The sequence below is a fragment of the Heloderma suspectum genome, chromosome 4, assembly GCF_057233095.1.
Source record: "Heloderma suspectum isolate Gila_16-S chromosome 4, 16-S_ref, whole genome shotgun sequence".
NCBI lineage: Eukaryota > Metazoa > Chordata > Lepidosauria > Squamata > Helodermatidae > Heloderma > Heloderma suspectum.
The window spans coordinates 253,500,956-253,525,987 of NC_139461.1; the positions used below are offsets into that span (position 1 = coordinate 253,500,956).

A 25,032-nucleotide genomic window follows, 5' to 3' on the forward strand; every position below is an offset into this window, starting at 1 on the left:
GAAATTGGGTAAAGTTGGTGCTTCCTAACCTGGTGGTACACGCTGCTCTAGTTCTGGTGGTGATCTCAGCAGAGTTCTGATACTCCCACCTCTCTTAGCCAGGAGGAAAGTGCATGGGGAGAGGCTTTGGAGAAGAAAGTAGCAGGCACAGGGGAGAGGGTTAACCTGTCCTCATCTATGCAATCATTTTGCTCTAAAAAATAAATCCCTCACCCCCTGTTTTATAGTGATTAGGATACACCCAAATATAAACAAGCAGGACTTCTGATTATCACATCCATTCTACAAATGGATGTTGATCTTCTAACAACAGCTTTTCTAGTGCCTTCTAGTTGCAAAGCAAACCTTTGAAACTCTACCCCTAAATGGTAGAATTCTGCCTTTCAGAAATGTATCCATATCCCTAATAAAGAAAAGTAAATTAAGAGTCCCATCCCAAACATTTTGTTTAAAATCCACTTGTCCGTCTTTGAATCCAGTGCTACATTTTCAGGGGTCTCAAGGGGTGTGAAAGTAATGGTAGATCCACCACAAGAAAGCCATTATCCAAAAGCAGCAAATGCACTTAGGGCGCAATCAGACAGCCATAGGATTTTTCATTCTCTGGGAATTGACCTCAGAGCCAGCACTCCGGGAGGAGGGGGGACAGTGGAAGCACCAGCACAACACTTCCTATGTGCCGTCCAGCTTCCCCCACACCCTGCTCCAAGCTGCCCCAGCTAGACAGCTGAAATCAGCCATCTAGTTGCAAATGCAGGGCAGCCGGAGCATGAAGAAGAAGATCCCATCCATGCTGTGCCCACCATGCATTGGATAGTCGTTTGCCTCCAAGTTCGGATGCGGCCGACTATCCCCATACGATTGCGCCCTTAATGTTTGATTTATATTGGGATCACAGCAGCCTACACTGGATCATGGTGTTGTTTGGATCTTATGAAAAAGCATAATAAGGGATGAATCTGATGAGAGACTTGTGTTCATATATTTTTCACTTTCTGTTGTGGAGTAAGCAATGTTTCCACCTGCCTTTCCTCCTGTAAGGATCCACATACATCTCCAGGTCCAATATTGCTCTCCTCACACCCCCTGACCACTTCAGACATGCTGTTTCTCTCCCCACATTCACCGCCCACTCCAAGCACCTTGCATGTTTATCTGGCCAACTATTTGTTTGGTTCCTTTTTCCCCTTTAGTTTTGTAACACTTTAAAAACTGCTGTGAAATGGGGGAGAGGGTGAGTTTGTGATTGGAACAAGGGTCAGCTGCTGGAGACTGGGCCAAGACCAGAGAGGTCCTAGAATTTCTCATATCCTGGCCCCTCCCCCCTGCATTTGCAACCTTGGGAAGCATCTAGAACAGTTCTTTCCACAGTGGATGTGAAGGGGCAGATGAGGTGGATTATAATTTCCTGAGGTCATAGTAGCCTCTATGGCCTGAGAAGAGGGACTCGGAACAATCCTATGTTCCCTGGGATGCTTTTCCAGGAACCATAGGCTCGCTGTCTCTGGGTGCTTTTAGACAAACGGCTGTTGGTACTAGCAATCAAAAGGCATTGTGCTGCTATTCCTTAGCAGTTTTTTTTTTGGTAAGAAAAAAGATGGAAGAAGAGGTGGGAAAACATGGGAGGGTTACAAATGGAAGACATCATCATCTACACACACAGACACACACACACACACGTAACATTCTGTGAATGAGGCAGTCCAATTGCATGCTAAAAGCCTCATCTGGAAACACCTTTAGTCCATTGGGCTACGGTTGCTTCAAGCATAAAGTCATACTTGAGCCATTTCTGAGCAGGAAACAGTACAGTTTGTAGATTCTTCACACACATATGCACATGGGTCTGAAATGAATTGGGAGGATGCAGAACGTGCAAGGTAAAGTGAAGGACCATTCTTTTTTTGCCCTCCTCCCCATCTTGGGCTGCAGCAACCATGGGGCCAAAAGGAAAGGTGTTGAGTTTGCTGCCCCTCTCCTTTACCCCTGAAGCTATTGGGCCATAGCTCAGTGGTAGACCACATGGTTGGCATGTAGAAGGTCCTTGGTTCAATCCCCAGGGAAAGAATCCTGCCTGAAAGCCCGGAGAACTGCTGCCAGTCAGAGTTGACAAACCTGGGCTAGATGGATCAATAGTCTAACTCGGTATAAGGCAGCTTCCTATTTTCCTATTGGGGGGTAGTGCTAGGCCCATCACTGCTTTACTTTCAGCCACCTGAACATCCAGCTCCAGCTGACCAAGGAAGGGCATCTATGCACAGGTTGTTTGAACTATGAGGCTTTTAGGGAAATTAATTAACGTATATAATTGTTAAATAATGTTAGATGCCCTAAGATGTCAAGTTAGGACAGGATATACATTTTAATAAGTAGATCCAAGCCTACTGTATTTGAAGAAATAAATGAGAAATGCATAAGGTAAGCAAACGAACAGAACATTTTTTTCATAAAAATATTCTTTACATATATATGTATACAGATCCTAAGATATAAACAAGATATTATCAGCTGTCCTTGGCTGATGATACAAAGAAACCTTTAAGTTTAAATGGGGGAATTATAAATACATGTAATGAAGTTACAAAAAGTGGTTCTTAAAGGCCTGTATTTTGAATATATATATGTGTGTGCGTGTGCGTGTGTATGCATGCGCGCGTGTGTGTGTGTGTAAAGCGGCACAACATCAAAGCAACAAGAAAGTTCTGGATCCACTATTGATGTAGTCAGTCTTAAGTTAAAATATATAAGAAAAATAGATGAGGATGGAAGCTTAAATCTGTTTTTCATATATAAAAGTTTTCATATATAAAAGCCCAATTTAAGAGCAAGGGGGATAGACTGGATGACCTCTGAAGATAAGGGAGCCTTAACATAAATATGACTCTATATTTACTTTAGTGATATGAGGGTGTTTAAATTATCCCCCTCATGCATTCACCAGACCTGAGATGGGGAAGCGGGTGGGACTGTTGCTGTTAGCCACACAGCCCAAAGCTAATGCTCTCACTGGTCACACTCCCCTGGTGCTGTACAAACACAAGTGATGAGAAATATCCCTAGGCACATAGGGCACTTCCATGGAATTGGGAACCGTGGGTAAGGGAGCAATCCTATAGCTTCTAGATAGTGGCTAGATGGCCATAGGATATGCCATTTTCCCCAGAGAACCAACCTCTCCCCACTTCCGCACTGCCTCAGAGGCAGCGCAGAACAGCCCCGTCCTCCGTGTTCACAAGAGGAGCGTGGAGTGGCTGCAAAGGGGCGTGTCTGGGGGCATTCCGGGGCAGGGAGAGCTTAGCTGCCTGTATGACACATCCTATGTGTCGCACCGCAGCCTCCCTCCCCACTCCATGTTCCCACGGCTAGACAGCTGCAATCAGCTCTCTAGCCAAAAAAGCAGGGCAGGAGAAGCACGGAGGGAACGATCCCCTCCATGCTTTTCCTGCCCTGCTTTGGATAGGTGGTCGCATCTGAGTTCGGAGGCAGCCACCTATCTCGATAGGATTATGCCCTAAGAGTCCTATACAGAATACAGTACTTTCTCATTAACACCAAAAATGCTACCACCCAGGGGGCATGGACAGTGGTCATATTGTTTTAGGATGTGACCAGTAGCACATCTTTCTTCCCCTTGCACACTTGGTGATTGTGTGAAGGGGGTCAGTTGAACATTTTTATAGAGCCAGCACAGATGTTATTGAGAGGAGGCTTATGCATGCAAATAATAGCTGCTCATGCAAGTGGGTTTCCATATATTACTAGCATAGTTAGAGGAGGTTCTCATAGAAGATTACAGCAACTACATCCATGAGTAGGGTGTGCCCAAGAAGCAGAATCTTTTTTCCATGGAAGTAGCCACTTAGATTGTCCATGAATGACCACTCTCTCTGACGTTTGTACTGCTTGCACAAATAGTGAGCAGCGTGTGTGTGCATGTTTAAACCATGCAATATAGCACCTGCACAAGCAGCTCTTGGCTGCTTGATAAACTTAATTCCTTTGCTTCCAGTCAGGAGGCTTTTTGTTTTTCATTCTGACTGAAGAATGTTATTTGTATAGGGTTATGGCAGAATTTTTAAAAAAATTAATGACTGCTATACTAGATATAGCATTAGCCAGTGTTAGGTATTGCAGAAATCAGATTATACCTAGCAATGCATTTTGGGAAGCAGGAGCAATAGCTGATCTCCATTTATGAAAACATAAAGGCTGGCTGTAACTCTGATCTGCCTCTTGCCATAAGTGAAACACACAGGTCCCTGAGCTGGCATGCAGTAGAAATGCAGAGAAACATGGCAGTCTCCATTTTGATGGTGTATCTGAGGGCAGTCTCCATTTTGAGGGCCCATGCAGACCTCATGGCCATAACGCCTGGCCAAATTTGGGGGATTTATTTCTTCCCTTATCCCCTGCTTTTTTTGCCGGATGAAGAGTTCTGGGGAATTCAGAAGCTTACATGATGTTGTGGCATTTTGGTTGGTGCTAATAAAGGTATTGACCAACTGTGGATTTTGGATTTTTTTCCCCCAGGGACAAACTCGGCCACCTTTGTTGTTGTGGGGGAGGGGGGCAATGTGTAAGTGACCACCCTACTTTGTGTAGCTTTTTGTCACATTCAAATAACAAGTTGCAAATAACAGAGAATAAAGTTTGCATAGGAATTTTTCCCTGGATGACTTTATACAGCCCCAACTTTTTATAGGCTTTTCTAAACTTTTATAGATTCTTTGAACAGGTTCAAACATTTCTAATCTGGACATATTTAAAAAGTGGGATCTGATCTTGCTGTATAGAATGTGTAATTCCTACTGATGGTTTAACAATTCTATCAAATACCAACTGTGTGTAACTGCAAATATTCTGTTTTTCCCAGACATTACAAGTTGTTGATGGAGGTTGAAATTTAGAGCTTGAATTACTATGTAAAATGTGATCTTTCTGGAGCTAACATAACATGGCATCATTTATCCTATGGGGCTAGTACAGATAAAATGTAGCTTAGCCCTTAGAGGGAGAGACACTTCGAACCATACCCTCCAGCACATACCTTCTCCATAAACATACAACAATAGCAAGGGGGAAACCACTAGTGAAGCTTCTCAAGGAAGTAATGGGAAATTACCCCAATTACCCAGCAGATTCCTGTAAATAAATAATTCTAGAAAGTCCCATTTGATAACTTTAAACTAACAAGAAAAACCCTGTAGTAACAAAGAACAAGTACCTAATGTGTATGTAGGGAACTTATTTAGATTGTGTAACTTCATATTTCACCATGGAATAGTTCCTTCTTTGGACAATGATCTTACTGTGTCCCCAGCACCCTGTTGTTCAGGCAATGTGGAGTTGGTGCATGTAGAAAACACAACTTCATTGATTACAGCTTGAATAGATGTGGTGGAGCATAGAGCTTGGATCCAGTCCTTGGTCAGCCTGCCTGATGGCTCGTACCTACCAACCCAGCCCAAATGGTGGGTGGGTGCGGGGAGAGGCATGAGTCTGGGGCCCACTGTGGCATAAGCCATTCACCTGAGCCCTTCCTGCACCCCTGGGTGTGGACTGTTTGCTTGCCCCAAGCTGGGCTGGGTCTTGAAGCCACAGCTCCAAGACGCCTTATGGGAGCCCAGTCCTGCTCCCCCTTTAAAAAGGATTCAGCCCAGTGACTCAAATGCCTGCCCCAAAGTTGTGACTTTAAGATTAACCATGAAGGAACATGCAATAATAATATGCCAACCAGGATAATGCATGCCACCCCATGTAGCTATGCAAAGCAAAAACCTGCACCTCTTGCCAGATCATGGCCACAGCCCTGTCAACCTGTGGCTAACCCTGTTCATAGCTAGCTGCGATTATATTCCTAGGCGTGGATGGCTGGGAAAGTCAGCCTTCCAACTACCACTGCTGTGGCCTGGGTCTCTCCACATGTGTGTCCAAGGGGTGGACCAGAGGGAGAAAGTTCTCTCTCTGGTCCATCCCAAATCCCTGCCCCAACCGTCTAATTAAAGCCAGACTGAACCAGCCGCCTGCCAATCCTACAGTTCCACAGCAGCAGCCACAGACCCCGCTGCTTCCCTCCTGGCTCCCCACACACATGCCAGCACAAATCCAGATCCCAGTAAGTTAGGATTCATTTCTTACTGGTGACATATGTGTAGCTGGAATACACATAAAAGGCTCCGTGGTTTGTTTCACATAGTGATTGTTTATGTACAAATAAGCAAATACATTATTGGTGGTCTTAGCAGGGGTCATTTTGATTATCATTAGTTCCACAACACTTGCAGCACATTCCTGTGCATGTTTACTCAGAAGTAAGTCCACTATGTTCAATGAGGCTTATTTGTAAGTAAGTGTATATAGTATTGCAGTCATAGGCTGCTACCCCAGCAGATGCATGCATCCAGTAAATGACACTGCCACAGCACAAGTCCATAAACATAAATAATTAGTACAGTTTTACGTGTTATACAAATTAAGAAGAGTTCTTTTCGCCTTAGGGCTGACTAAAATTTCTGTGTTCACGTATAGATACTGCCAAAATTCACTTCTGTGTAGTAGCACATCCACAGTGGACTTGCAGCTTTTGTGAACTGTTTAGTACATGGATCAGTTCGATCCTGTGGAAAGCCCCCATGCCAGCCCAAGCACGTTACAAACATTGTGGTCCCACATGGAACCGTTGCCACATGCTTCTGGGAGCCTCCATATAGGAATGTAAACTTGAATTATCCCCCATTGTAACTATCTCTGATGCCACCATTATTATGGCATCATTGTAACTACCATTATTATGGTAGTACCTTGACAACATTGGTGGGACTAGGAGGTTTATTTGTATCCTAATGAACATACTTATTCGGTAGTCATAAGCGCTATGATGAGAGGGCCTAAGGGGGCAGTAATCATATCAAGAAGGTAGATAGCCTAGTATATTTCAGATTATGTAACTGTATCATTTCTTCCTGGGTGATTGGATAGAATACTTCCTCCAATCTTTTCCTTATATCTGCATTCGTCATAGGGCCAGAGACATGATTTAATTGAAAAAGAACATTCAAGGAGGATTATGGAATACCCTGAAGGGGGTCAGGCTCCCATCAGCCCTATATGGCTACAGTCCTGGTGTTCACACGCCTAGATAATGGATATCCATATCACAAGTGGAAGAAGTGGAGATCTGGTCAGAACCACACAATTACACTTGGCAGAGGTTCACAATGACTTAATATTTCCTCTCTTTTTCTTTATCATTAGGTAACTGTGGCCACCCAGCTAGGTTGGACTTTGCTGAATTAGCTGACAAATATAAAGCCAAGAATTCTTTTCCTGTTGGCTCGATTGTGAAATACACGTGCCGTCCAGGCTATATCAAACCACCTGGTTTGGACTACTCCAGTACATGCCTTAAAAACCTGGAGTGGTCTGAAGTTCAGGAACTCTGTCAAAGTGAGACTCTTGGCATTCTTGAAATACTTATGAGGGAGATGGAGTGGAATGTATTATCTCTACATTTTTAATATAAGAGGTGAATTGTCGTGCAGTTCTGCCCTTGTGAATTTTGTATTTATTTATTTTAAATGAAATAGACATAAACTTTGAATAAGTTTTGCACTCTAGGGTACTTTGACATTAAAAGGGAAAATAACATTTGTCTTGTTTTCTGCTAGGAAGATCATGTGGATATCCAGGAGAACCAGACAATGGCAGGTTGATTGCACTAGAAGATCTTCTCTTTGGTTCCACTGTAAATTTCATTTGTGATGAAGGGTAAGGCTGCCATTTCCCACCTTAGTATCTCAAATAGCTTCATAAGAAACAGAAATAAAACTTTTATCTTCACTTAATCTCCCAAGCAGGGAAACCGTCACTGACTGATTTCTGCTGCAGTTTTAAAGACACAGAACTCTTGCCAAAAAATAATTAGTAACCCTAGGGATTATTTTCTAATCCTAATGCTATGCATGTTTGTTCAGAAGAAAATCACAGAGTTCAATGGGACTTGCTCCCAGGTAAGTGTAAATAAGATTGCACCTTACTGCGAAACAATATATTCGTCGAGATGCGATTTTGTACTCCATTGTGCATGGTTTATAACGCCACATTATATAGCCCAGAAAAGCCACGTATTGTTCTCTCAAAGGATATCAGCTAATTGGAATACTGTGCATCTGGGCTGTAACCATGCACAAGGACTGAACATCTTCAGAAATATCTGCAGAATACTGGCTGACAAGGAAAATGCTTTCCTGTAATAGTCCCTCAAAAACACAGCTGTATTGTTTTTAGTGATCTTATGTAAGCTGCTCTGGGAGCCTTTTCAGCTGAAGAGTAGGGTAAAAATGCTTTAAATAAAAAAATACATTCAGATTCCAAGCACTTATATTCTATGCATCTCATGAGAAAGAAGGTAACAAACCAATTGCTTCTGTCTCAATACAGGTACAGACTAATTGGGAAATCTTCCAGGCAGTGTGTGATATCGGACCAAACAGTCGTGTGGACAGGTGTCATTCCCATTTGTCAGCGTAAGTAAGCAGTGTCTAAATAGCATGTATCTAAACAGTAATCATGTTTGGCATCAAGAACACTGCAAAATTAATCTGGTGCAGATAGGAAAGGGTAAATAAATTTGCTCACTCTAGTCCAGCAGCATCACAGACACAGATCAAGGTCACAGGTTGTCCTTGGTAAAATATAGAATTGAAAAGGTGCCTTCATGAAGCGCAGTATTAAAAACTGGGCCCAGTATACTGCTAATTTCTCTTGTGCACACCCCTTCTTTCTGTATGTATCCTCATTGGACATTGGCAATCACTCTGGCCCACATAAACTTATTTACTGCTGTTCAAAATAAAGTAGATGTCATTCCCATCCTGGAGCATGCCCCAATGAAGTGAATTAGACATACACAAGATTAGAGTTTTGTAAAGATAATTTAGTATAGTGAAGTTCGTACACAAGATATTACTGGTAGATTGTCGGAAGTTAATCTAAATTGGTATAGGTAAATTTTCATTATAAAGAGATGGTTAAAACATTGTTAATGAAAGAACTTTACATGGATGTGACAGGAGGATGAAGGTTGTTTTAATTACATGACATTTACATAATTTCCAGGGAGTGTATCTGAATGTAATGAATGCCAGACATAACTGATAGATATGATGTACTACTTCTGCAATGTCATACTAACCTTTTGTGCCTGTGTGTAATGATCTAATAGTCAGAAAATAATTCCCAGTGTGTTGGGTAATACTCCCATCAGATGAGTATTCCAGTTAATGAAATCCACACTAAATATTCAGGGCTTTTCTAAACAAGGAATTTATCATACGCTCCTCATTCTCTACTCATGATTGTTTACTGGTTCTTTAGACAATGTCATGACCTTCCAGTTTCGCTTCTGTGTCTAGCAAGCACTTCTGGAGAATTATTTTAGAGCAGGGAAAATGTGGCATTTAATTGTGAAAGTGAAAGAAAGTGCTGTTTCTTATTGTGTATTTGTGCTATTCCGCTATACCACAGTGCCACCTAGAGATTATATAGCAGGAAAGGAAACACTGTTTGTGTAGTGCTCGGATCTCAATACTGCAATGAAACCAAAAGTAGATACAGTGGATTAACAGCAGATTAACAGCTGCATGTACAAAAGCTCTCAAAATCATGTTTTGATTGAAAAAATAAAGACATAACTGTGCTCAAGCACTCTCATTATAATTTCATTTGTTCCAATATTTGTAGCCTTTTCAACAGTTTGACATCATGTCTTTCTGCTTTTCTTTGAAACATGACAGAAAGTTTACATTTTTTAAAAAAAATCTCAAGTATGATGGTAGCCATCTGCTGTTGTTATTCTCCACTAACTGGTAACCAGAAGTATAGTGTTCCTGATAGTAGGATTGCATTTCTTGTTATCATGGTTAGTATTTATTTTATTTTATTTATTACATTTATTAATCGCCCATCTAGCTGGTCACCCAGCCACTCTGGGCGATGTACAAAGCATATAATAAAACAGTTTAAAACAATAAAATTCTACAATAAAAACATTTTCTAAAATACCCTAACCCACCCCAAATACCTGCCTGAACAACCACGTTTTTAATGCATGATGGAAGCTCATTAAAGAGGGGGCATGGCGGAGTTCCCTAGGGAGGGAGTTCCGCAGAGTGGGGGCCACCACAGAAAAGGCCCTTTCCCTTGTCCTCACCAGTCTAGCTATCCTGGCTGATGGGACAGAGAGAAGGCCATCCGAGGCTGATCTTGTTAAGCGGCCTGTCTGGTGTTGCTGGAGGTGCTCCTTAAGATAGGCTGGGCCGGAACCATATAGTAATAGGCATTAGCAGACTTGTTATCCACAATCTATCAATCCAAACACATGGTTCGAGAGACCTCAAACATCCTAGTAGGGACAGAAAAATATAAATATACTTTTTCTAACCAGTTGGTGCATGCTTTCAAAGAGAGGGCTCCACTACCAATTATTGCTCTTCTGCTGTAAGCCAACAGCTGGATTGCCAGTGACTGTCGACACTTCAGGGGAATCTAGAACTTTTTTTTATGTGTGCATCTAATAGCTGTGTGGATAGTGTTATCCTCTCGTCTTTCCCCAACCCTCATGGTCACCTCACTCCTTCTCACATTTTGAAGCAGCTTCTCGACACCAGTTTAGCCATGTTTTTTGGTATGTGTTTATGCGTTTGAATTAGTGACTGCACATACATTTTTAAAATGGTTAATTATGTTATTCCACTACAGTGCAATTGCTGAAGTAATTTTTAAAAAACAAAAACAAGTGCCTGGATTGCAGTTGTACAGATTTGCAACCAAGTCGTGCACATGTTTACTCAGAAGTAAGTGGTCCAGTCTTGCCCTGTGTGTAAGTCGATTTTCCAACTTCCACTTCTATCTCACTTATCTCATTCAAATCAAGAAAGTGAAGCAGAGGCAAGGTGAGCCACCCAGTAGTTTGTAAGCTTTATCCTCATAACCCTGGCTCAAAGGAGACTCCAGAGAGAGGAATTCCCCTTGTGTGAGCATAGCCTTGTGTTTTAACAGAAAGTTTCAGCACCCACCTCAGAGCTATAAGCCACCCAAATCACTCCCAGTCCATTTCATTTGGTCTCTCTCTCTCTCTCTCTCTCTCTCTCTCTCTCTCTCTCTCTCTCTCACACACACACACACACACACACACACACACACACGTTCTTCTGTCCTCTTCCTTCTCAATCAACATACTCTAGGAAACAAAGCTCCAGGCTAATGCTACTTTATTGGTTAATGACTAGCTTCATTACAAATGCACATTCTAGGAAACTCTTAGACTGCAATGAACTACCTAATCCACACATCTACGAATATCAATAGAGGAGAGGATGCGAAGTGGAAGTTAGGAAAGTTGCCAGCAGTCTGGGCAAGAACTTCACGGCCAAGCTAGCTTCACAGGGATGCTCCTCCCTTAGGGCGGCTCCCTCCTACGTTGGCTATCACGTTTGGCCAACCTGGAGGAGCGTCTTAGCTCGGCCCCTAACTTTTCCCACTTTGCTCTGTGACTGACCCTTGCGTCCCTCAAGTCATGCCCTTGTTCCCCCAACTTCGTTCTCATGGTGGAGGAATGAGGGAGCCATTCAGCCTGTTCCATTTGTGTGTCAAGGTCTTGGGAAGAAAGTTTCACCATATCTGGGCTCACTGAGGAGGTTGCCTCCCTCCGTTCTGGCTGTTACCATTCTGAATCTAAGCTGCCAGACATCTCCATACGCTCAGATTCACTACATACACACACCCACACCCACACACACACACACCCCACCTTCCCACCCCAAAAATGGCACTCAAGGCTCCTCTCAGAAATATCTGGTTCTCAGGAACCCCCATCTCTAGTCTCCTTTCACCCCCAGTTATAGCACCCCCCATTCCTCCCTTATTAACTCCACTTTACTCCCCTCTGGCCAGTCTCTCCCCATTTTCCAGGTCAAATCCATTTTCCAGGTCAAGACCCTCACCTCATCCCCTTTAGGTTTTCAGCCTCCCCAGTCATATCCCGTCAATACTTTCCTTATTAAATCCCCCCCCCATTTACCACATGAACCCATCCCCTGTCATAGCCCATATGACACCCCTCCCCTAATTTTCTCCATTATTCCCCACACAACAGACCTCCAACCCTCATTTTCCTTTCAGGTTCTCTTCCCACCCCCTCCTCAGTTTGGAGATAAGGTTGGATCCAGTCTTAGTCATGCTTAGAGTATACCCATTGAAATCAATGAGACTTAAGTCAGTCATGACTAGCTTGCCTCATTGATTTCAGGGGCTATACTCTAAGCATGACTAAGTCTGGATCTAACCCACAGAGGCAAAGTATTATGAGAGAGGGAGAACGCTACCCATTGCATAATTTTATCATGTTATGTCCCCCTCTTAGTCATCTTTTTATTCTAAATTAAGAATCCCTAACCACTTTAGCCCACTCCCTGGTCATATTGGTTGTCCTTTTCTGCCTGCTTTCAAACTTTATTATATCCTTTTTGAGATGAGGTGACCAGAACTGTACACAGTATTCCAAATGTGGTTACACCATAAATGTGTGTACAGATATTATGATTGTAAGACTGAGGGCAGGGGCTGTTTTTCTTACTGCTATCTGTAAGCTGCTCTGGGAGCTTCCTTTTTTCTTTTTTCTTTTTTGCTAAAACGTGGGGTTAAAGTGCTTTAATACATAATATTATAAATGACAGTGCCGTCATCCATTAGTATTTCTCCTTTATTTCATATTCAGCAGTTACATAACTACTATTGCCTAAAGTGTCTATCTGCGTAGAATTTTAATTTTGTGCCTCATTGTTGGACACTTTTAGTGTTAAATTCCAACTGGACAGCCTTATATCTTTTATTCTGTCTGTGCAAACAAACTAGACCTTGGAGTGATCACAATAAATATTCTTCCTGCTCCCTTTTGAAAGTATTATGTCCCAAATCTGCATGCCAAATCACATTTGCACACTTTCCTAGAAGTAAAACCCATTGAGCTCTGTGGAGTCTACTTCTGAGTACATATGTATAGAATCGCATTGCTAATGTGCATGGGAGGTATTAAATTACAAACAAATAGAAAATGCTAAACATGTGAGATTAACCAAGGCTTCCTTCAGCTAGCAATCTCTGTTAGTTGCCATCACAACACCGTTTGGCAATTAGCCCTGTATGTCAGTTATGTGAAGTAAAAAACAACTTTCTGTGTTTGACTTAAACATGCTGCTCATCGTTTTGAGTGTTCCTGTATTCTTTGGGGGTGGTGAGGTCCTAATCAGTCTCTTCATACCACTCATTACTTAATGAATCTCTATCACAGATCCATCACACACCCCAATTATTTTTAATTGCCTTTTCATTTATAGTCTCCAAAAAAGTACAGATCAAGCAGTGTGAGCAAATGACACAGGTGAGTAAGTAGCCTCTGCTGGTGTCCTTAAGGAGCCCTACTTGCCCAATATGCAGCTGCTAAAGTCAGACACGACTGAACGACTGAACAACAACAACAAAATAAAGTATTAAAAACAGCAAACGTCTTCCATTGTAAATTGTAGTGCTTGTTCTGACTATGTGATGTGGACATGATGGGACTCCAGATATGTTTTCCCCCAGTGATTATTGGTTGCGTTTTGTAGATAACGTTGCATTCATTCTTTACATAGTCCTTTGGATTCACTGTGGGAGGCAGGATCTACACTAGGGATTTTTGCCAGCATTCTAATGCTTGGCTCACTGGTATGGCACCCGATGCACACCCCAGACCGACCTCCTCACGCTATTTCTGCCATTATATCCTGGATTTCTTCAGTCCAGTTGTATCACCATTTTTAAAATATGTTGTGTTTTCTATGCTGTATATATTTCGGTGTGTACTAAACTTGCAGTACTGTTCTGGGACGAGGAGGAGCGGCTTCAGCAAGGAGGGGGGACAGGCTGGGGGGAGTGACGCTGCAAGGAGGAAGTATCCCACATTACTGTCCTCAGGCAACAGAAGCAAGAATGGGCTTTTAAAAAAAATATTTGCTAATGTGCACCTGCGGGAAGTGTGATTCTGAATTACACAAGCCTCTCACATCTGTGAATAATACAAACCTCTGGCAAGTGCTGGGCGAGGAAGGATGCTCATGAGCAGCCTTGGCAAAACAGCAGCAGCTTTGAGGAGGAGATAAGCCCGATCAGCCTTCAACTGTTTTCCCTTCTCCCCGCCCCCGGGCCTCAATCTCTCTCTCTCTCTCTCTCTCTCTCTGCCTTGCTCAGCGAACTGGAGACTGAATACAGTGCTGCTTCCCCTCCCCGCCCACCCTGCCTTTGAAAAAAAAAGTTTGGAATGTCTTTTCAAGCCTTCCCAATTCTCTCCTTTGTGTTTTTTATTTCCTTGCCTCAAGGAACAACTAGCTGATAACGTGCCATATACATGTCTGTTCAGAAGTAAATTATATTGTCCTCAATGGCACTTACTCCTGGGAAAGTCAACACCAGAGAGGGGAGTGCATTAGCTTTCCGGAATTGCTTTTGAGTGGAGCGGGACAGAGGGGCTGGCCTTGCTGGCTTCATCCCATGGGAGGTGGGAGGATGGCCACAGCACCACAGCCCCCCTTTTCTCTCCCCACCCCCTTCTCCTCCATGATTTGGGGGGGCAGAAGGAGCTGTGAATTACTTAAAAAAAAAAATCTCCACTCCTTCACACCATCAAAGATGTGCATAGGCTTAATGGATGTAAAAAGAAAAGAAGAAGAAAAAAAAGGAAACATAAAGGCCATTTCCCCAGTCACCTTTCCAGCTCTTCCTGCTTCTCCCACAACTGCATTTGTGTGTGACACAAGGTCATGTTTTCAACTCAGCAGATATTGCACTGTATTCAGTAGCATGTGCCCCAACAGTGGTAAATGTGTTTTGCATGAATACCGTGGCAGTGCTCCCTGACACATGGAAAGGGTTCTAGTGTAGATTAGCTCTCGGTGTCTCAGGTAACTGCCATTAGGTAAAAAGTAGTTCTTGTGAAAGCAGAACAAATCACCCACATATTTATCTTTAATATATACCTTCTGCCTCTCTCTAGCTATTACATGTTCTCCACCACCAGATACTCCCCATGGCAAGCACACTGGCATATATTTGGTTGAATTCTCCTTTGGGACAGCTGTAAGATACACCTGTGATGAAGGCTACCCTCTTGTCGGGAATGCCTCTATTTACTGTACTACTAAGGATGGGTCAAAGGGAGTATGGAGTGGCCGTGCATATTGTGGAGGTATGGCTTTCACATATTGTATTACTAGTAGTAGTAGTAGTATTCCTCTTCCCCTTCATGGATCACTGCCTTGTTGTGGCAAAGGGGCTTGCGTAACTCAGTGAAGCCATAAGCTATGCCGTGCAGGGCCACCCAAGACGGACAGGTCATGGAGGAGAGTTCTGACAAAATGTGGTCCACTGGAGAAGGAAATGGCAACCTACTCCAGTATTCTTGCCAAGGAAACCCCATGGAACGTATCACAAGGCTAAAAGAGATGACACCGGAAGATGAGCCCCTCAGGTCGGAAGGTGTCCAATATACTACTGGGGAACAGCAGAGGGTATTTCCAAGTAGCGCCAGAAAGAGTGAAGCGGCTGGGCCAAACCCGAAAGGACACTCAGCTGTGGATGTGTCTGGTGGTGAAAAGAAAATCCAATGCTGTAAAGAACAATATTGTTTAGGAACCTGGAATGTCAGATCAATGAATCAAAGCAAGCTAGAGGTGGTCAAACATGAGGTGGCAAGATTGAACATCGACATCTTGGGAATCAGTGAACTAAAATGGACAGGCATGGGCGAATTTAATTCAGGTGACCATCATATCTACTACTGTGGGCAAGAATCCCTTAGAATAAATGGAGTAGCACTCATAGTCAACAAAAGGGTGGGAAAAGCAGTACTGGGGTACAATCTTAAAAACGATAGAATGATCTCAGTACAAATCCAAGGCAAACCATTCAACATCACAGTAATTCAAGTCTATGCCCCAACCACTGATGCCAAAGAAGCTGAGGTTGATCGGTTCTATGAAGACCTACAACACCTTCTAGAACTAACACCAAAAAAAGATGTCCTCTTCATCATAGAGGATTGGAATGCTAAAGTAGGAAGTCAAGAAATCACCGGGATAACAGGCAAGCATGGCCTTGGTGTACAAAATGAAGCAGGACAAAAGCTAATAGAGTTTTGCCAAGAGAACATGCTGATCATAGCAAACACTCTTTTCCAACAGCCCAAGAGACGACTCTACACATGGACATCACCAGATGGTCAATATCGAAATCAGATTGATTATGTCCTTTGCAGCCAAAGATGGAGAAGCTCTATACAGTCAGTAAAAACAAGACCTGGAGCTGACTGTGGCTCAGATCATGAGCTTCTTGTTGCAAAATTTCGGCTCAAATTGAAGAACGTAGGGAAAACCACTAAACCATTCAGGTATGACCTAAATCATATCCCTGATGAATATACAGTGGAGGTGAGGAATAGATTTCAGGGATTAGACCTGATAGACAGAGTGCCTGAGGAACGATGGACGGAGGTCCGTAACATTATTCAGGAGGCAGCAACGAAATCCATCTCAAGAAAAAGAAATGCAAGAAAGCCAAGTGGCTGTCTGATGAAGCTTTACAAGTAGCTGAGGAAAGAAGGGAAGCGAAAAGCAAGGGAGAAAGGGGAAGATATATGCAACTGAATGCAGAGTTCCAGAGAATAGCAAGGAGAGACAAGAAGGCCTTCTTAAATGAACAATGCAAAGAAATCGAGGAAAACAACAGAATGGGAAAGACTAGAGATCTCTTCAAGAAAATCGGAGATCTCAAGGGAACGTTTTGTGGAAAGACGGGCATGATAAAGGACAAAGAAGGCAGGGACCTAACAGAAGCAGATGAGATTAAGAAGAGGTGGAAAGAATACACAGAAGAACTGTACAGGAAAGATCTGAATGTCCCTGATAGCCATGATAGTGCGGTCACTGAACTTGAGCCGGACATCCTAGAAAGTGAAGTCAAGTGGGCCTTAGGAACCATTACTAACAACAAAGCTAGCAGAGATGACAGTATTCCAGCTGAGCTATTTAAAATCCTGAAAGATGATGCTGTTAAAGTGCTGCATTCAATATGCCAACAAATCTGGAAAACTCAACAGTGGCCACAAGACTGGAAAAGGTCAGTTTACATTCGAATTCCAAAGAAGGGCAATGCCAAAGAGTGTTCAAACTACTGCACAATTGCGCTCATTTCACATGCCAGCAAGGTGATGCTCAAAATCCTACAAGCTAGGCTTCAGCAGTATGCGAACCGAGAACTACCGGAAGTACAAGCTGGGTTTCGAAGAGGCAGAGGAACTAGAGATCAAATCGCCAACATTCGCTGCATCATGGAGAAAGCAAGAAAATTCCAGAAAAACATCTATTTCTGCTTCATTGACTATGCTAAAGCCTTTGATTGTGTGGATCACAACAAACTGTGGCAAATTCTGAAAGTGATGGGAGTACCAGACCACCTTACCTGTCTCCTGAGAAACCTGTACGAGGGTCAAGAAGCAACAGTAAGAACCAGAGATGGAACAACCGATTGGTTCAAAATTGGGAAAGGAGTACGACAAGGCTGCATATTGTCACCCTGCTTATTTAACTTATATGCAGAGTACATCATGAGAAATGCCGGGTTGGATGAATCACAGGTCGGAATTAAGATTGCTGGGAGAATTATCAACAACCTCCGATATGCAGACGATACCACCCTAATGGCAGAAAGTGAAGAGGATCTCAAGAGTCTCTTGTTGAGGGTGAAAGAGGAGAGTGCAAAAGCTGGTTTGAAACTCAACATTAAAAAAATGAAGATCATGGCATCTGGCCCCATCACTTCCTGGCATATAGAAGGGGAAGAAATGGAAGCAGTGACAGATTTTACTTTCTTGGGCTCCAAGATAACCACACACGGTGACTGTAGCCATGAAATTAAAAGATGCTTGCTCCTTGGGAGGAAAGCTATGGCAAACCTAGACAGCATAGTAAGAAGCAGAGACATCACCTTGCTGACAAAGGTCCATCTAATCAAAGCTATGGTTTTCCCAGTAGTAATGTATGGCTGTGAGAGCTGGACTATAAGGAAGACTGAGCACCAAAGAATTGATGCTTTCGAACTGTGGTGCTGGAGAAGACTCTTACGAGTCCCCTGGACTGCAAGGAGGTCAACTCAGTCCATACTAAAGGAAATCAACCCTGAGTGCTCATTGGAAGGACAGATACTGAAGCTGAAGCTGAAATATTTTGGCCACCTAATGCGAAGAGAAAACTCTCTGGAAAAGACCCTGATGCTGGGAAAGACTGAAGGCAAAAGGAGAAGGGGACGGCAGAGGATGAGATGGCTAGATAGCATCACCGATGCAATGAATATGAACTTGAGCACCCTCCGGGAGAGAGCGGAGGACAGGAAGGCCTGGCGTGCTATGGTCCATGGGGTCACGAAGAGTTGGACACGACTGAACGACTGAACAACAACAACAAGTATTCCTCTTTAGAAAAGTCCAACTTGCATGAACTCCTAGCATGATAAGCTGGCAATATTGAGGCAAGCATTGCACCAATGTTATTTCCCAACAAGAATGGTAACAAATCCACATTCCTGAGCTATCAGGAATACTAAGGCATCTGTCCATGATATTGCCATCAGCTATAGGCAAAAAAACAGAGAGCAGCTCTATTCCTTTTCTTCTTCCCTTCATTGGTCTAAAACATACCTTCTGTGCAGTGATTCAGTGTCCAACACCTGTGGTTGAGAACGGAAAAATAGTGGCTGGTGAATCCGACACCTACACATCCAACCAGAGAGTTACATTTGACTGCAGTGCTGGCCACACGATAGCTGGCTCGAGGGAGAGCCATTGCCAAGCGGATGGCAACTGGGACCCTCCTCCACCTCTCTGCAAATGGGGCAAGTATGACTATGGAGCTCCCATATTAAGACAGCCATATTCCCAGCAAGAAAAATGATTAGCTGTCCATATTCCTGAGCTATCATAGCTTAATCCACCTGTCCGTGACACTGCAGTAGCTAGTGGAATGAATACAAAGAGAACATGCCATTTCTTTTTCTTTTACCCTTCATTGCTCTGTACTTATACAAATATGTTTGCTTTGCAGTGACCCAGTGTCCACCTCCTCAAGATGAAAATGGAAGGATAGTGGCTGGTTCTTCTGACACCTACACATATAACCAGAGAGTTTCATTTGATTGCAGTGCTGGCCACAAGATAGCTGGCTCGAGGGAGAGCCATTGCCAAATAGATGGCACCTGGGACCCTCCTCCGCCTCACTGTGAACCGGGCAAGTATGATATATGTGACTAATAATCAGAGTTTCCCTTCAGAACTTCTGTGAGACCAGCAATCCTGTTCCCACTGTACATTGAAGGACACATTTGGATTTTAGAGAATAAATAAATTTTAAAGAATATTTGTGTAAACAAGCAGAATTATATTTTTAAAGGATTCCCCCCACCCCCAATGTACTAGTCCTAGGGATTGGGAAAAGAAGAACGGAAGGTGAAAGATAGAAATAAGCTTTAGGGAACACTAACATAATTTTTTTCAATTAGTTTTAAATCTCTGTCTTTTGTTTTTCTTCTGTCCCAGCTACAAGACTGTGCAGTGTTGCTATGATGTGTTGCTTATAAGAGACTTTTAATCTAAGCCAAAGAAATAAGATGATGGGCTTTTAAAAATATGACAAACAGAAATTCTCTTGAAGTCACACCCTTTGTTCCATTCCTCCTTAAGTTTACGGATTATACTCCTAGTAACTGAAAGTTTTCTTCGGTACCTGCAGTCTACAAACACTGCAGACAGTTTGCTGAACGTTTAATTATTTTCACCAAGAATTGATTGAAAAAGTCAGCTAATGCCTGAAAAGTTTTTTCCCCTGTAAACTTTCTTCAGGCAATAATATGTAGGAAAGGATTTTTAGCACACTATCTTATGCATGTTTACTCAGATGTAAGTCTCACTGTGTTCAGTATGGCTTACTTCTTGTTAAGTGTGCATAGAATTGCCGTCTTAGAGAGCAATCTTATGGTCCTTAGGAGAGTGTCCCAGGAACGATAGGATTGCTCATAACATTCTTCTGAGGCTGGAGACAGCGCTCGCCGCTCTGACCTCGGAAGGGGGAGTCAGAGATCTGCCCCCTCCCCACCCACTCACAGCCAGCATGGAGAGAACTGTACCAGCTGCCTCTCTGAGGTTGGAAATTCAACCTCAGAGACTGGGAAAAGGGGGTGTTCTTGTGAGCAGGGAGGGAAGGAGACCAGAGAGACTGAGATACAACTTATCCTGAGCCTCTTCCAGCCTCCTTCCCTCCCCCTCTGAAGCACTCTCACTAGACAGGCTAAAGAGCCTGTCTAGCAAAATCTGCAGGGCAATAGGATGGGGAGATGAAATTTGCCTCTTCCGCTCCTCCGCCCTGCATTGGATGATTGGATGCCTCTGAGTTTGGGGGCTTCCAGTCACCATGGGTGCAATGGATAATGGTTTAACATAGAGTACATTGTTATATAATCCCAAATGAAACAAAATAAGATAAATTAAGCTGGTCTACACATGCATGCACATGTGTGCACACATTAAAATCAGAAAAGTATATTAACTATCTAAACATGCCATAAATGAAGCAGATTACACTGTAAAGGACAAAAATAAGTTCTTAGTTGTAATGGAACTTACAGGTGGAGAAGCAAGTCTGAAAAAGAGAGAAGTCTCTCCAGATGGAAGTCTTACCATTCTCCACCAGATGGCTGAAGATTTTCACAGATCCAGGGTCTGATTTGACAGTGCAGCTAAAAGAAAAAGCATTTCTTGGCTCTTGCTTTTTAGAGCAGGGGTGAGGAATCTGTGGCTCTCCAGATGTTGGACTCTACCTCCCATCATCCCTAAACAGCATGGCCAATGGCCAGAGATATGGGAATAGTAGTCCAACAACTTCTGGAGGGCCACAGGTTTTAGAGGAAAGGTATGCTAAAGAGGGTTGGAGCTGTGACCTCCTGAAAGTCAGGTAATTCCTGGCCAATCCAAGCTGTGACCTCCTCCTACATGCAAAGCATGTGTTCTCCAGTCAAGCTATGGCTTTTCCCTGTGATCAAGAAAGGGGCTTTATATGATACTGAAGAAAGCTGAAATGTTCAGTTTTACATCAAGGCCTTGTATTAAGTTCTGCAATGCACCCCCTTTTCCAGCTTGCAAATGTGGAGTGTAATGGTGGCTTTACCCTTTCATTTGCAGTCCATGGTTGTGCAAGTCCCAAAATTCAGAATGGAAGAATAAAAAGTTCTCAAGTGCTAGTTAAACCAGCTGAGACCATCACATTTGAATGTGACCCTGGCTACATCCTGAAAGGCAAACATACAATTCAGTGCCAATCAGACAGCACATGGGATTCCCCTATGCCAACCTGTGTCAAGGGTATGTGGCTAGGTTTCAACTTCTAATGAGCAAGAATTCGAGTTACGTTTGGATCTTCCTTGACAATTTCAGATATGAACCAAAAACATTATATGAACAAATTTAATCTAAGCCTACATGTTTTTGAAAAGTTAAAGCGGCTTAGAAATGTCTACAAAACACTATAGAGGGGATTATAAGCCATTTTATCATTCTATAGCGTGTACAAAAGGCAATAGGTTTCTGGTTCTTCTTTGTGGTCTCTGTGCATCACACATATGGGCTCTGTGCCTGCATGGAGCCTTGATTTGGGAAACTTCTTTAGCTGAGGAATTTTGGCAGGAACCCTTCCCCCACCATCCAAGTGTGCATGTCCCTAGAGGGTTCCTGCTTATTCCCTCAGTTCTCTTTCGACTGCCATTGTGGTAGCTTCGTGAGGGAACTTCTCCTGCATTCACTTCATTCTGAAAGCATTTCAAAAGCTGAGGTTTTATTCTACCTTTCTTCTTTCTATCAAAGTGTTCTATCTTTACTCTCCTGTGTCATTTTTATTTATATTTGTTTTTCGCAATCTTGCAATTGCTTACAGGCATATGGCCCTTAGGGTGCCATTTAGAAAGTGTGTCAGTTGTGGAGGCAAGTTACTGCTTACCAACAAACCTTCTCTTTGCCTTTTTTTTGCCTCAGAGGAGGCCACATTGTTGAGGCTGGTCTTCATTGCCAAGCCTTTTCAAAGCTGGTGAGACAAAATCGCTCAGACTGGCTGAAAGCCACTCTGTGGAAATGAGAGTTGGAGGCACTGGAGAAACCAAAGGGTATGGCGCAGAAGCCAACCTCTTCACCAGGAGATTTGCTTGCCACACAGAAGCCTGATCCAGTGTCATGGATGTCGTCCTGTCAACGTTGTACTCCTCCAAGTACACAGGATCCTCCCAGTCTGGGCCGGTCTTTGACGTTTGCACTACCTAAGAAGCTAACCAAGAAGGCTAAAGCTTCTAAACTAGTGAGTATGTCTTCTTCAGAACCTAAAAAGAAGACAAAAACTTCTAAAAAGTCAGATGACTTTACTCGGGATCGAGCGCATCCCCATAATTCGGTTGCGACCCCATAATTCAGTTGAAGACTGTGATGACCTGTATGGTCCCTACTACTCTCCTCATCATCGTAACCCTCCATACTGGGAAAAGAGTTGATACCGTTGGTTCCCATTGGCTATAATATCAAGACCACTGGATTGGGAAGACGTTTTTCACGTGCCCCATCAGACAGCACCTCCTCCTCCATCAGTGGCAAACAACTCAACTACTAGTCGTCCTGCCTCCTGAACAACCACCAGCCATGCTACAGCCACTACCACAAACCATTACTGGTGACGTTTCATCACTTCCTTGCAAGGAAGGTGATAAAGAAGCTCCGCTTCTAGCTCCACTGGGAGAATAGCCACTTTCTGGTATGGAAGGCTATCAGTCTGACATCATATCTCAGTCTTCCTGCCCATTATCCATTACTTCACTTGATGCTGCTACTGGGTCGAATGATGCTATTTCACCATCAGTGGATCTTGGACAATTTTTTAATCAGGTTTTGAGAATGGCACAGTCTCTGGGCTTGGAAACCCACCGAGTGACCTCTACAGTGCAGGATCATCTTCTATTCTCCTCTCTCTTTTCTTCCCTTTTTCTAATATTTCACCCAATACCAAACACCAAAACTCCTAGGCTTTAGCTCTTTCTCCATCCACTTTCTCCCCAAACCCTGCATTTGCTCTAAAACTCTCTCTCAATCCCCCCAAACAGTCTGTTACTCCCCCATTCAAAAATATCAAGCTGAAAGTTCCTCCCCCCACTTTCTCTCTCTTCCTACACACACACACACACACACACACACACACACACACACACTTTCCTGTGCATCCCGGTGTACTTCACTATTGGCTTTAAATGCTTGTCTTTAACCTTCTGAGTGTTAATGTATTTCTAATTCCCCAAATGTATGTATAGTCCTAGTTTCCCTGATGTGTGAAGTTATTGAGACAACAAACACGTCTCGTCATCCAGTCAATTGTGACTTAAAAGTCCTTGTTGGTTCCATCACCCTGCATCGCCACACCTGGCTGAGGTTGGCTGGCCTTCCCCAAGAAACTAGAGCCTGCATCGAAGATCTGCCCTTCAGTGGTCAGGGATTGTTTAATGCAAAGACCAATGATGCATTAGACTTGGTACAAAAGGCCTGTACCATGGCACGTTGCATGGAGTTGATGTCCCAGCAACCATCCTGACAATGATGATGGTTCCGAGGCTCTACTGCCAGGTAACAGCCCCAACAACCGGCTTCATTGCAGCAGCACTGTTCTCAGCTGGTGGCATCGGGAAAGCCTTTCTCAGCTTCAGGTTTCATAGTTATCGCCACAAAACTGACAACAGAAATAAGCAGCACTTTTGACTTGAACACCTTTCTTCATCATCCTTCTGCTCGCCTTCCCATCTTTGGAATTCATCTGTCCTCTTATCATCTGGCATGGTGAAACATCACTTTGGACTCCTGGGTTTGTTCCATCATGAGGGGGAGGGGTTTACAGGATGGAGACCAATGCCCTCCCTCTGCTTGGTACTGTGAAAGTCATGACTCTACTGCCTGTTCTCCATCAAGAGGTTGACAAGCTTCTCAGGAAGGGAGCCATCATGCCTTTTCTGTGTTTGCATCTCCATGTCATGACAGGTTCTACTCCAGGTACTTCATGGTCCTGAAGAAGGATGGAGGGCTCTGGACGAGCTTGGACCTCTAAGAACTAAACCTGTACATTTCACCCAGGAAATTCCACATGGTTTCTCTGGCTACTATCCTCCCTCTTCTCACCCAAGGAGATTGTTTCGCCTCTATCGACCTCAAGGATGTATATTTTTCACATTGCCACATTGCCATTTTTCACATTGCCACAAATGTTACCTTTGATTTGCTATCCTTTCCGATGCCTACCAATTCCAGGTACTATCTTTCGGCCTCGCCATCGCACTGAAAGTATTCACCAAGTGCATGGCAGTTGTCTGCTCCCATCTTCAAATGCAAGGTGTCAAGGTGTACCTGTAAAATGATGACTGACTGTTGGTGGCATCAACATGGAACCATCTCCTTTGGTCAATAGAGATGACCTGCAATCTCCTTCAGAGTCTGGGACTATGTCTCAATCTTGACAAATCTCACCTGCCACCTACACAAGTTCTGCAGTTCATTAGGGCACTGCTAACTCCAACTTGAGCAGAGCATTCCTCTCTTGGGACCAAATGGAGGTGCTAATGTCACTGGCAGAGAAGCTGAATTCTTGCATGTCCATTACAGCACTCAAAACCCAATGTTGATTAGGCCTTATGGCTGCAATGACATCTGTGGTCCACTGCGTTCAGTTGAATATGAGGCCTTTGCAGAACTGGTTCATATGCAACCTTGATACCAAGCTGGATGCCTGTTGGACCAAATTGCGGCCTCCACAGGACATCAGGGACTCCTTACAATGGTGGATGGTGCCAGCCAACCTATCGGAGGGCATGCCCTTACTTCAA

At 43.4% G+C, this 25,032-nt stretch overlaps 1 protein-coding gene across 1 annotated transcript in view; it reads left to right on the forward strand.

Moving 5' to 3' along the window:
* The window catches only part of CR1 (complement C3b/C4b receptor 1 (Knops blood group)), a 126,751-nt gene that overhangs the window by 2,384 nt on the left and 99,335 nt on the right, over nt 1-25,032 (forward strand). Inside the window, exons 3-8 of the mRNA XM_084853355.1 lie at nt 7,255-7,446; nt 7,668-7,767; nt 8,440-8,525; nt 15,089-15,280; nt 19,188-19,370; nt 21,317-21,496. Coding sequence (XP_084709481.1) covers nt 7,255-7,446; nt 7,668-7,767; nt 8,440-8,525; nt 15,089-15,280; nt 19,188-19,370; nt 21,317-21,496 — 933 coding nt within the window. The remainder of the gene's footprint in view (nt 1-7,254; nt 7,447-7,667; nt 7,768-8,439; nt 8,526-15,088; nt 15,281-19,187; nt 19,371-21,316; nt 21,497-25,032) is intronic.